The following is an 11,079-nucleotide window of genomic DNA, read 5'->3' as shown; positions in this document are numbered from 1 at the left end:
ATATATCTAACTTAGACTAATACTTAATAGTATATTAGTTAAAATAACTCTAGATATTATTATATACTAATTTAATAAAATATAATAAGTATATTTAGTAGAACCTTAATAGATAGAATAGCTAGTAGAATATTAGTATATATTAACTTTAAAAAATCTAGAGATTAGTTAGCTCTAGAGTTTGCTAGAGTGCTAGAAGGCTAGAGTGCTAGAGCGCTAGAGCGCTAGAGTACTAGAGCGTCTGTGCGCAGCCTATGCGCGCGCTAGGTTAGTGCCTTAGTAGATTAGTTAAGAATTATTTCTAGAACAATTCTTTTAAAACAACAACAACACTACTCTACTACACTACCTACACTACTAACTAAGCTACTAAATCTTACGCTACCTACTACGCTAAATTATAGCCTACTAAGTTATAGGTATACTTCGCAGCAATGTATAAAACGTTCTAGAATTATTTGTTAATTAATTCTAATAAATTTTAGCCCGCGTTTAAGCAATTTCTGCAGCTTAACTAACTACTATTTAGTTGCCTAGCCTTTACTATAAATACGTAAGGTTAGCCTATTATCTATATAGGTTAGCTATACTACATAATTAATATTAGTAGTAGCCTTTATAGTGTATAAATTGTTTCTTAATTATTTTCTAAATAATTCTAACTATTCTTTTAGAGAAAGTTTACTAGCCGCGCCTTCTTTAAAAACTACCTACTTACTGCCTATAGATTAATTATAGCTATAGCTAGGCAGGTTAGTATACCCTCTAACTAGCTAATTTAGCTTAAATTAGGTAAGTTTAAATTATTTTTTAATTATTTCTAAATTAATTCTGCTTAGTTTTCTATACTTAGATTATAGCTAACTATAACGCAATTACTAACTCTTCTCTCTCTATCGCTAAAGAGAATTTAGATTAATTCTTAAATAATTTAAATAAAGAAAAAGAAGAAGAAGAAGATAAGAAAGAAGAAGAAGAGTAGAAAGAAGAAGATAAGAGCGCTATCTCTAGCTAAGAGAAAGAAAAGAAAGAGAATAATAGCTCTTCTTAGAATACTATTTAGCTTAATAAAGATTAAACTTAGGTAAATTATTTCTTAAACGTTTCTAGATCGTTTCTAACTAATATAGCTTAATTACAACCTTATAATAGATTATATCTAGAACTATTTTCTTAACCTAGATAATAAATTTAACCTCTCTTACTAAGAGTGTAACGTAGAAGGTCTTAACGCTAAAAACCTAGAGAGTAAGCTTTATTTAAATTATTTCTTAAACGTTTCTTAATTAATTCTAATAAAATTTAGACTATACTTTCTTCTATAATAAGTTTGCTACATATACTTCTTAGTAGTTCTTTTGTAACCTTTCTAGAGAGACCTCTAAGCCTAAGAGCCTAGCTACTTCTTCTAAGTCTAATAGTAATAAGAATTAAAACTATAGTAGAATTGTTTATAGAATAATTAAGAAATAATTTAAGAATAAATAGATGTACAAAATAAATTTAATAAAACTATAACTTTAATTATATTCTCTATAAGTTTTAAAAAGTAGAAGTATTATAATACTATTAATAAAGGCAACAAGCTATATTTTAGTAAGTAAAATATATATTAATTAAAGTTTAAACAGCAAAAAGAGGCTTACATTTAAATCTTCTGCTTTAGTAGAATTTATATAGTAAAGGCTTATTATTTTTAAGTAGTAGGTAGTAAACTAATTAGAAATTAATTTTACTCTTTTTCTATTTTTTTTGCTTGTTTAAAGATGTAAAGCGTAGCACCTCTAATAAGAGTTTAGCAGAGAAAGTAGCTAGTTAGGTAGTAGGTTAAATTAGCTCTAGATTAATTAGAGAACAATTTTAAAGTTTATTTTAAATCTACTTCTTAGTAATAGTATTCTCTTCTACTACTCTAGAGTTGTTATAGCGCTTTATTACCTCTTAAAAGAAGTAATAGGTAGCGTAGTGCGTTTGTAGAGGTATTACGCTAGCAGAATTTAGCGTAATAGAGTACTAGAGGTAGGTTTTATAAATATATTTAATAAGGTTTAATCTTCTCTTATAGCGCTGCTAGAATTAGTTTAGAATTAATCTACAAAGAGTTCTAGGCAACTATTAGACTTACACTATAAAGACTTAAGAAGCTTTTATTATACTTTGCGTAATAGAAGAGTTCTCTATAGAAGATAATATATCTTCTCTTAGAGTTCTTAAGGTTAAACTCTGTAGAGCTATATAGAAGTATAGTAAGAGCAGTATATTAGGTATACGCAGGCTAAAATAGTTAGTAATTAATTTAGAATTAGTTAGATAAAGATAAACCTTATTAGAAAGAACTCTGCTTGCTATATTTAATGTAGAAAAGATAGAATTAGAGAGTAAAGTAGGTTTTAGTAGATTTTATCTAGCGCTAAAAACTTTTTAATTATACTAACTATTCTAAGACTAGTCTAGTTTCTTCTTAACTAGTTCTAGATTAATTTACGCTAGAGGCGAACCTATAGCTCTCTTTCTTAGAGCTCTAACTTAGCCTTCTTAGTTTAGATTTAAAGCAACTTTCTTTCTTATTAAAGTTTTACTCTTTTACGCTCTCTTTTAAGCTTACGCTTCTCTTCTTCTAAGTCTATATCTAAGTTAGAGCGTTCTCTGCGCAGATTAGTTCTAAATTAATCTAGAAATAGTTATACTTATAGAGCTAGCGATAAATTAGCTCTAAGAAAGAATAAAGCTAAAGATAATAACTAGAATATCTATGTACGCAAGCGCTGCGCTACTAGCTAGAAGCTTAGGCGCTAGTAAGGTCGCTGTCTTAATAGCCTAGGTAATTTAAGTAATTTAAGAATATTATCTTTCTCTTTATTCTCTTTCTCTTATTTCTTGCGCTCTAAATAGTTTAGAATTAATCTATACATAGATAACTAAACACTTACTCTTTTCTTGCCTTGTGTTATTATAAAAGTAGCTACTTAGGCTTAAATTTTACCTTAATTTATGCCTAACACTATACTTTTTATAGATCTTATATTTCTATATATTCTATAGATCTATCTATATAGCGCTGTGTAAAATTAGTTATAAAACAATTTAGAACTAATTTAATATATAGTCTAATACTAACTAGAAGCTTATATCTTAGGCTAGTGTAATAGCTCTTTATATATGCTTATTCTATAGCATTTATATAGAATTCTAGCATATTCTAAGTAGCTCTAGACATACTACTACAGTGTATATTTAATTCTACAGTAATAATAGAGTTCTTCTTGTTTTTTACCTATTCTTTAGCTATAGGTATTAGAGCATTTTCTTAGAATAGTTTAGAAACGTTCTAGAATTAATTTAGACTACTTACTAATAAGTAGATTACACAACTTAAAATACTTAGCCTAGCTTACTATAGTAAGTAGCGCCTTTATTCTACTCTACAAGAAATCTTTAATATATAGTATACTAGAACAAGCCTTATTAATAGTGTAAAGAAAGTAAATAATACAGAATCTTACATAGTAGCTAAAGTAGTACTTCTAGTCTCTATTAAGCTAGTTAAGGCTAGTAAGGTACTTTCTAAATTCTAAGCTAAAATAAGCATAGATTAATTATAAATTAATTTAACTTACTAGCTATCTACTTAGTGTCTATATTAATAGTAATACTATAGAAACTACGTGCGTAAAGATGCTACTATTATACTAGCTAACCTAAACGCTTCTTAACAGTCTAGAAGAAAGTAGTAAATACTTTTTAGTATATCTTAGAAGACTTAGCATTAGTAGTAAGGCGCCTAAATATAATAACTACGTAGATTAGTTGTAGATTAATTTAGAAGCAATTCGTATACTCTTTTTATAGCTCTTTAGCATAGTAGTAAAAAGAATTTCTCTCTAACTATTATAGTAGCGCTTAAAAGACATATCTACCTAGAAGGTCTCTTATTTTATAAGTAGTTTAGCTTACTTATTCTACACTTAGATAATAACATAGCTTCTACTAGCTAGTAAGATTTAGTAGATATATACCTATGTAGATTAATTTAGAAACGTTTAGAAAACATTTTAGATAGCGCTTATAGTAGTAGAGTTAGAATAGTTTACTCTTCTCTTAAAAAGAACCCCCTCTAGGCTAGCGCCTAAAGAAAATATAATTAACCTTTAGATAGTAGCTATTCTTACAAGGTAGTTTTTATTTACCTAAGTAGTATAAAGTTTCTTAATTAATAAAACTCTACGCTGCCTTAAGTAAAAGGCAAACTAGTTAGACTATAAAAAGGTAGCTAGAATAGTTTAGAAACAATTTAGAATTAATATCTATAAAATAGCTTATATCTTATAGTGTTTAGCATTAATATTAATTAGAATATATAAACTATATTCTTAACTAATTCTATGTCTAGCTACTAAGGTAGAGAGAGTATATACTAGTGTATACTAGTTAAAACTACTATAAAGTATAGAACCCGCTTAAAATACAAAGAGATAATAATATTAATTACTATATTACAGTCTTATAGAACAAGTTTGCCTTAACTCTAGGTATAGTTAGTACCTAAAATAGTTTAGAATTAATCTAGAAATATTCTTTAAGAACTTACTACAGTCTTTTAAGCGCAAGATTTAGAGCTTAACTATATTATAGTTCTTATAAGAGCTCTCTACTCTACTATCTAGAAGAGCTTATAGGTAGGCAATATTAATTCTTAGTAGTACTCTCTAGATATAGTGCTCTATATTACCTAGAGCGCAATTACTATAAGTAATAAACTAAGAGGCAGGCTCTATTACTTACTAGAATTAGTTAGAGATTGTTCTAGAAATAGTTTAACTATATATACTATTAATTCTACCTAAAACAACTCTAAACTATAGAAACTCTTTCTATTAGTATAAATACTATCTCTAAACTAACGCTAAAGCCTATTAAAGCAGCTTCTAGCCTTTCTTCTCTCTTTATTCTACTTAATTTAGTTTATAGACGTTTTTATCTACCTAAGTATCTTATATAGGCCTTTATCTACTTATAAGTAGATAAAATTCTGTAATTAATTCTAAATATGTTTGTATATCTTAACACTAGAGCACTTAAAAACCTATTTTAAAGTAGTTAAATTTAAGAAGAGGCTAAAAGTCTTCTTCTTCTCTACTTTACTAGCTCTATAGTATTAAAACTACTTATACTAGATTAGTTCTAAATTAATCTAGAAACAGTCTGCGTAGGCTACTTACACTTTTAGTATCTTGCAATACTCTCTTAACTAAAGAATATTGCCTATTTACTTTTAAAACTTAAATAATATAGGTATAGCCTCTAAAGTCTGTACTAAAGTATTAGAGTAGATATATAGTATACTTAATAACTCTAGCCTCTAAAAGAGGCGCGCTACTATTTTTAGAAGTAAGTTAAACTATGCCCTAGTTTAAATAAGTCTAGAATTATTCTAGAATTAATTTAACTACATACCTTAACCTAGTCTTTAATACTACTATTATTACTCTTACTAGAGCTAGATAAATATAAGTTAAATCTCTTATAGATATCTAGGTCTAATACGTTAAGGTTAAGAAATTTAGGCTTAGCGTTAAATATAGGTAAAGAAGGCTCTATATTATAATATAGGTGCAATCTAGTCTAAATTAATTTAGAATAAATCTAAAAATTATTTAAATTAAAAATTTTATTACTAAGTGCGCTAATTCTCTTAGGTAGCATAACGCTAGTATACTATGTTTTAAAAATTACCTGTTTGCGTTAGCGCATGCTATGTCTTGGCGCGCCCTTGGTCAGATGGACTGTATGCACGGGCAAGGGTCTGGATGGCAGACGTGCGTCATCACCAGAACAACTCATCGCGATTATGCCGTCCACCTATCTTATCAACTGAGTTTGACGCAAGTGGCGAGTCAAGTGCCAGAGTATAACATGACGGTAGTAAGAGTGACGCAGCAGGAATTACAAATGCCGTTGTATTCAAGCTGTTGGAGGTCGAGGTCTGGCCACCTCAGGCATCAATGCCAAACGCCTAGCAGTCTCGGATGTAAAGAAGAAACGGCGCCGAAGAGCAACATTAGTGAACAACGCTGTTGTTGAGAACAGTGAAAGACATACGCGACCATGGTCGCACAAAGGTGATTAAGGATTTGGGTAGCGGGCAAGAACATGGTGCTACCCCAGCCACGATGACGGGAGAGTGCGTCGTCAAGTTGTTAGTTGCACCGCCCTGCAGCGGCTATATAGCGGGCGTTGTGCGGTGCGTCTGCTGGGATAAAGGGGCAGGTCAGATGACAACGGCGCAGCGAGTGACGCGTTTCTTTGCTTTGGCTCCCAACAACGACCACGGTCGTCCAGGACACTCTCGTGAATGCGACGGCGAACACCCTGCAAGCTTGAATTTGAACGTGTTTGTCGCACCGAATCGATATTCAATCGTCGCGGTTCGCACATGCACGCTACTGCAGGCTCAATCTTAGGACCCACTAGCGCACACGGCCTGCCAATCACGCCAGCACTTGGCAGCCTCTCATCAGCGCACAAGCTCCAGCCCCGGGCGCCCCTTCCCTTCGACGCGATTGACGGCTCTTCTGACAACTCTCCCAAAAAGCAGTGCCACACGGGAAGCCGGCTCCCAGACACCTTCAAGCACGCGCAACCCTCACCTCAGTCATTCGTTTCAGGAAACCAACCAGCAAAGACAGCACCACAGCAGCAACCTGCACCTAATACACCCCCCCGTACCATCACCGTCACATTCACCGTGCGCCAAGCAACGCTCCTCCGGCACTTCCTCATCCGCGAACGCCTGCATCGCAAGAGCGACCGACTCTCGCCCTCCTCGTTCCTGCCGTCCATAATCGATTCCGGAGACCATTGCGCGCCCTTGTGAGGCTAATTGACAGCTTCACTGGAACCAGCCTACCGGATCCAGCGATCGCGACGACCCTGAGCAAACCGCACCTGCCTCCCCGCCCACCGACACCCGCTCCCATGCCTAACGTGGCCATCCCTTCTTCATAACAGTTGCCTCCGACACTCGCACCCCCAACACTATTCTTCCCATCGACCTCGCTACCCACCGCTGCCATGAAGGAGTCATTCGCTGCCCTTCTGCGCACGGCGGCCGGCAAGCTCACCCTTTCGCTGCTCGTGGCTTCGCAAGCCGCGGCCTATAATTTCAAACCCGTCCCAAATCCCAACCTCAACCTCGACGATTTAGGCCGGATAGCCTTCGCTGGAGATTTCGATTCGATATCGCTTTACCAGTATGAAGGCCAAAATCAAAATACTCCCGCTACTGGAGGAGCTCTCCTTGCACGCTACCCCAACGGCGTCTTTGCGACGATCAACACCACAGATGCCGACATCAAGGCCATGTGCGCGCTCCAGGTCAATGGCGCGGAACGAGTCGTGTTCGCAGGCAACTTTACTAGTGTTGGCGATCTTCGCACACCTGGAGGCATCGCGCTGCTCGACCCCAACAATGGTAATGTCACTCCACTCGAAGGACTTACTGGATCGGTCAACGCGCTCTACTGTGATAGAGATGGCGGTCAGGTCTACGTGGGAGGAAGTCTAGAAGGTGCGAACTCGTCCAACGCTCTAGTATGGAAGAACGGCTGGGAAGACCTATCGTTCAATGGCTTCAATGGCCCCATCCACTCCATCATCCGGTCCAACGACAACATAATTTTTGGAGGAGAGTTCAACGGTCTCGGAGGAGGCAATGCGTCGATTGTGTCGAGCGAAAACAACACGCAGGTCATCCCCATCGCTACCGCAGACATATCCGCCCAGACAAGCTCCGGCCAGAATGGTCTCTCAGACCCCAAGAACATCGCATGCAAAGCCGACTTTTCCACGCAAGGCGCCGGCTCGACATGGCTGCTCGCCGATCGATCGCCCGGATTCTGGAAGGCCGACTTTGGCTTCGGTTTCGAGCCAACAAGCATGAAGCTCTACAACACGGACTTTGAGGGCCGTGGTAGCAAGACTTTCCGCTTCACTGCACTTCCAGACGGCGGTATCTTGAACCTGACCTTCACCGATCCCCAGAGCGGACAACAGAAATTTTGCGACGCTACATGCCCCCTGCCCGAGGGCAATACCACTGCGCAGGACTTCTCCTTCGTCAACGTCGTTGGTATGAACGCTTTCAGGATCGACGTCTCGGAATGGTACGGTCAGGGTGGTGGTCTTAACGGTATCCAGCTGTTCCAGGACGCCATGTACTCATATGCAGTCAACGACTTCAACGAGCCCAAGAACTGTGGTTCAACCACGTCAGGGTCAGAAGCAACCTCTACCGGCTCTTGGCAGGTCTCTCCGTCGCACGACAGCTCCTCCAGGTATCTCACCACATCTCTGCAGGGTACACCCATCGACACCGAGTCGACCAGCGTCACCTTCCTGCCCGACATCAAACAGTCTGGCAACTACTCTGTCACCATCTACACGCCTGGATGCCAGGGCGATGGTACTTGCGGCACCCGCGGTCGGGTCAACGTCACAGCACAGTTGGGCGGCGAGCCCAACAGCGTTGAGCTTTGGCAGACCAACAACTTTGACAAGTACGACGAGGTTTACAACGGCTTCATCGATGTCACCGATGGCTCCCGTCCACAAGTAATCCTTCGACCTGCAAGCGGACAAGGCCCTGGCCCCTTGACTGTCGTTGCACAGAGGGTGCGCTTCACGCTTCTGAAGGCTACGTCAGGTAACTTGAACGGTCTCTTCGAGTACAAGCCTGGTCAGACCGTAGACGCGGACGACTTTACCAAGTCGGTCATCACTGCCGCCGGAGCCAGCCTCATTCCTAGGGAGAAGGCTTTCGTTACCACTGTCACAACAGGTGACAACACACTGTATGTCGGCGGATCCTTCAACAGCAGCGACGACCGCAACAACATCTTCGAAGTTCGACAGGGAGCGGAAGAACCCAGCGCACTTCCCGGCAAAGGACTCAACAACCAGGTCATGACTATGTTCCACAACGCTAGTACGCTGTACGTCGGTGGTAACTTCACCAACACGGCGGAGAACAACGTAGCAGGCCTTGGCGGAGTGGCTACCTTGAACAACAACCAGTGGCAACCCCTTGGTGCCGGTGTAGATGGTGTCGTCCTGTACTTGGTACCGTTCTCGCTCAACATCACCGCCAATACTCCCGAAGACGTGCTCGCTGTCAGCGGATTCTTCAGCCGGGTCAACGCCTTTGGTAACAACCCCAGCACGAGCGTTAATGACTTTGCAGTCTGGGTGCCATCTCGTGGCAACTGGCTGCACAACCTGGACTTCTACTCTCTAGCTATGTCCGGCAGACTGATGACTTTCGCTGATGTGCCCGGAGGTGAACGCTGGTATGGTGGATCTGTATCATCTGGTGCTCTTCTCGCGAGCGGTACTGCTGAGCTCGAAAGTGGAGATGAACTGTCACTCAGTGCTTTCCCCATCAAGATCCAAGCGCAACAGCAGCAGCAGACCCCTTCTCGTAAGCGAGCCATCGTTCAAGGACAAAACCTCAACACCACTGGAGTCCGTACTGGTACATTCTACAAGGAAAACGGCATGAACAAGACGATCCTCGCTGGACATTTCGCAACCAAGGGCGCAGAGGACCGCAACATCACCAACCTCCTCATCATTGACGGTAACGACTCTGACAAAGTAACCGGCTTTGACGACGAGCTGGACGCCAATTCCACCTTTGCGGCCGTCGCTGTCTTGGACAATATCTTGTATGCCGGTGGCATGATCAGCGGACAGCTCGACAACAATCGTGTTGCTGGTGTTGTCGCCTACGACCTTGCCAGCAACGCGTTCACCAAGGCTCAGCCGCCACCGCTTCAGGGTGTGAACGTTACAGTCAACGCCATCGCTCCACGACCGAAGTCCAAGGACATCTTCGTCGCAGGTCAGTTCCAGTCCGCTGGCGCCTTGAGCTGTGCTGCAGTGTGCATCTGGAATACCGAGCGTAGTCAATGGACTGCGCCAGGCACTGGCCTTTCCGGTGATGTTTCGTCGCTCACATGGGTTGGCGACAACAGTCTACTCATTGCCGGCAACCTCACGTCTGGCACTAACCAGACCAAGATCCTGACCTACGACTCATCAAGCAGACAATTCGCAGTCGTTCCCGGTGCCAACGACCTTCCTGGTCCGGTCACTGCTCTGACCATTGCTAACCGTAACGGAGACCAATTCTGGGCCGCTGGTACAGCAAGCGATGGCACTGCGTTCCTGCAGCGATTTGACGGTACCAAGTGGGTGCCTGCTGATGGGGCCATGTTCGGTAGCTCGACCGAAATTCGTGGAATTCAGGTCCTTTCTCTGTCCGAAGATCATGGCGAATCCGATATCATCGACCGCAACCAAGATCTCCTTCTCATGGGCCAGCTCAACATTACTTCGTTTGCGGGTAAAACAGCATCTGCCGCGCTCTTCAACGGCACTACACTCACTCCTTTCCTCCTTGCTACCAAGGGCCAAGACGGTTCGACACAAACTGGAAGCCTGTCATCTGTGTTTGTAGAGAACCCCAACTCCTTCTTCAGACAGTCAAGTAAGTCACAGAAACCATTCTCAATCTCGGTCTGTATGCTAACGGCTTTCAGACAAGCATCTCGCGCTATGGGCCATTGTTCTCATTGGTCTCGCCATCGCTCTCGTCCTCACCTTCCTCCTCGTCGTTATCGGTATCGTTATCGAATGGTTCCGCAAAAAGCAACAGGGCTATTCCCCTGCCCCGACGTCTTACCCTGATCGGTTAGGCAACGTAGGACGTCTGCCGCCGGAGCAGCTGTTCGGAACCCTCTCGGGACCTCGAGCCCCAGCAATCTAGGCGGTTCTGCCACCCCTGCGATTTTGAGTGCCGATAGCGGTAGCGTTGCTCCACAAGACATATCCAGTGGCCCTGTAGCTGTCACGACTGATGATAGGGTGATACCAGTCCCTGAAATTCGAATTGTAGCCCCCTCGACTGATGATGGAGAGACTCCAGTCCCTGATGGTGGCCCTGTAGCCCCCTCGACACCACTAGGAGAAACTGTACAATCGAATGAGACAGGCGACAGCCAGGACTATTCAATGGCGGAC

The 11,079-nt window shown here is 40.9% G+C and overlaps 1 protein-coding gene across 1 annotated transcript; it reads left to right on the top strand.

Moving 5' to 3' along the window:
* Window positions 1–7,071: 7,071 nt before the first annotated feature.
* J4E83_006337 (uncharacterized protein) lies at window positions 7,072–10,825 on the top strand (the record flags this gene model as incomplete). The annotated part of the gene is made up of 2 exons (XM_049333251.1): window positions 7,072–10,546; window positions 10,599–10,825. The coding sequence occupies 2 exons, from the start codon at window positions 7,072–7,074 to the stop codon at window positions 10,823–10,825; spliced, it is 3,702 nt and encodes a 1,233-aa protein (XP_049187941.1).
* Between the last annotated feature and the right edge of the window lie 254 nt (window positions 10,826–11,079).

The sequence above is a fragment of the Alternaria metachromatica genome (assembly GCF_023757995.1).
Source record: "Alternaria metachromatica strain BMP 0045 chromosome Unknown scaffold_13, whole genome shotgun sequence".
Classification (NCBI taxonomy): Eukaryota; Fungi; Ascomycota; class Dothideomycetes; order Pleosporales; family Pleosporaceae; genus Alternaria; species Alternaria metachromatica.
Note: the sequence above shows the minus strand (reverse complement) of the source record. Positions and strands in the feature narration are given on the sequence as shown.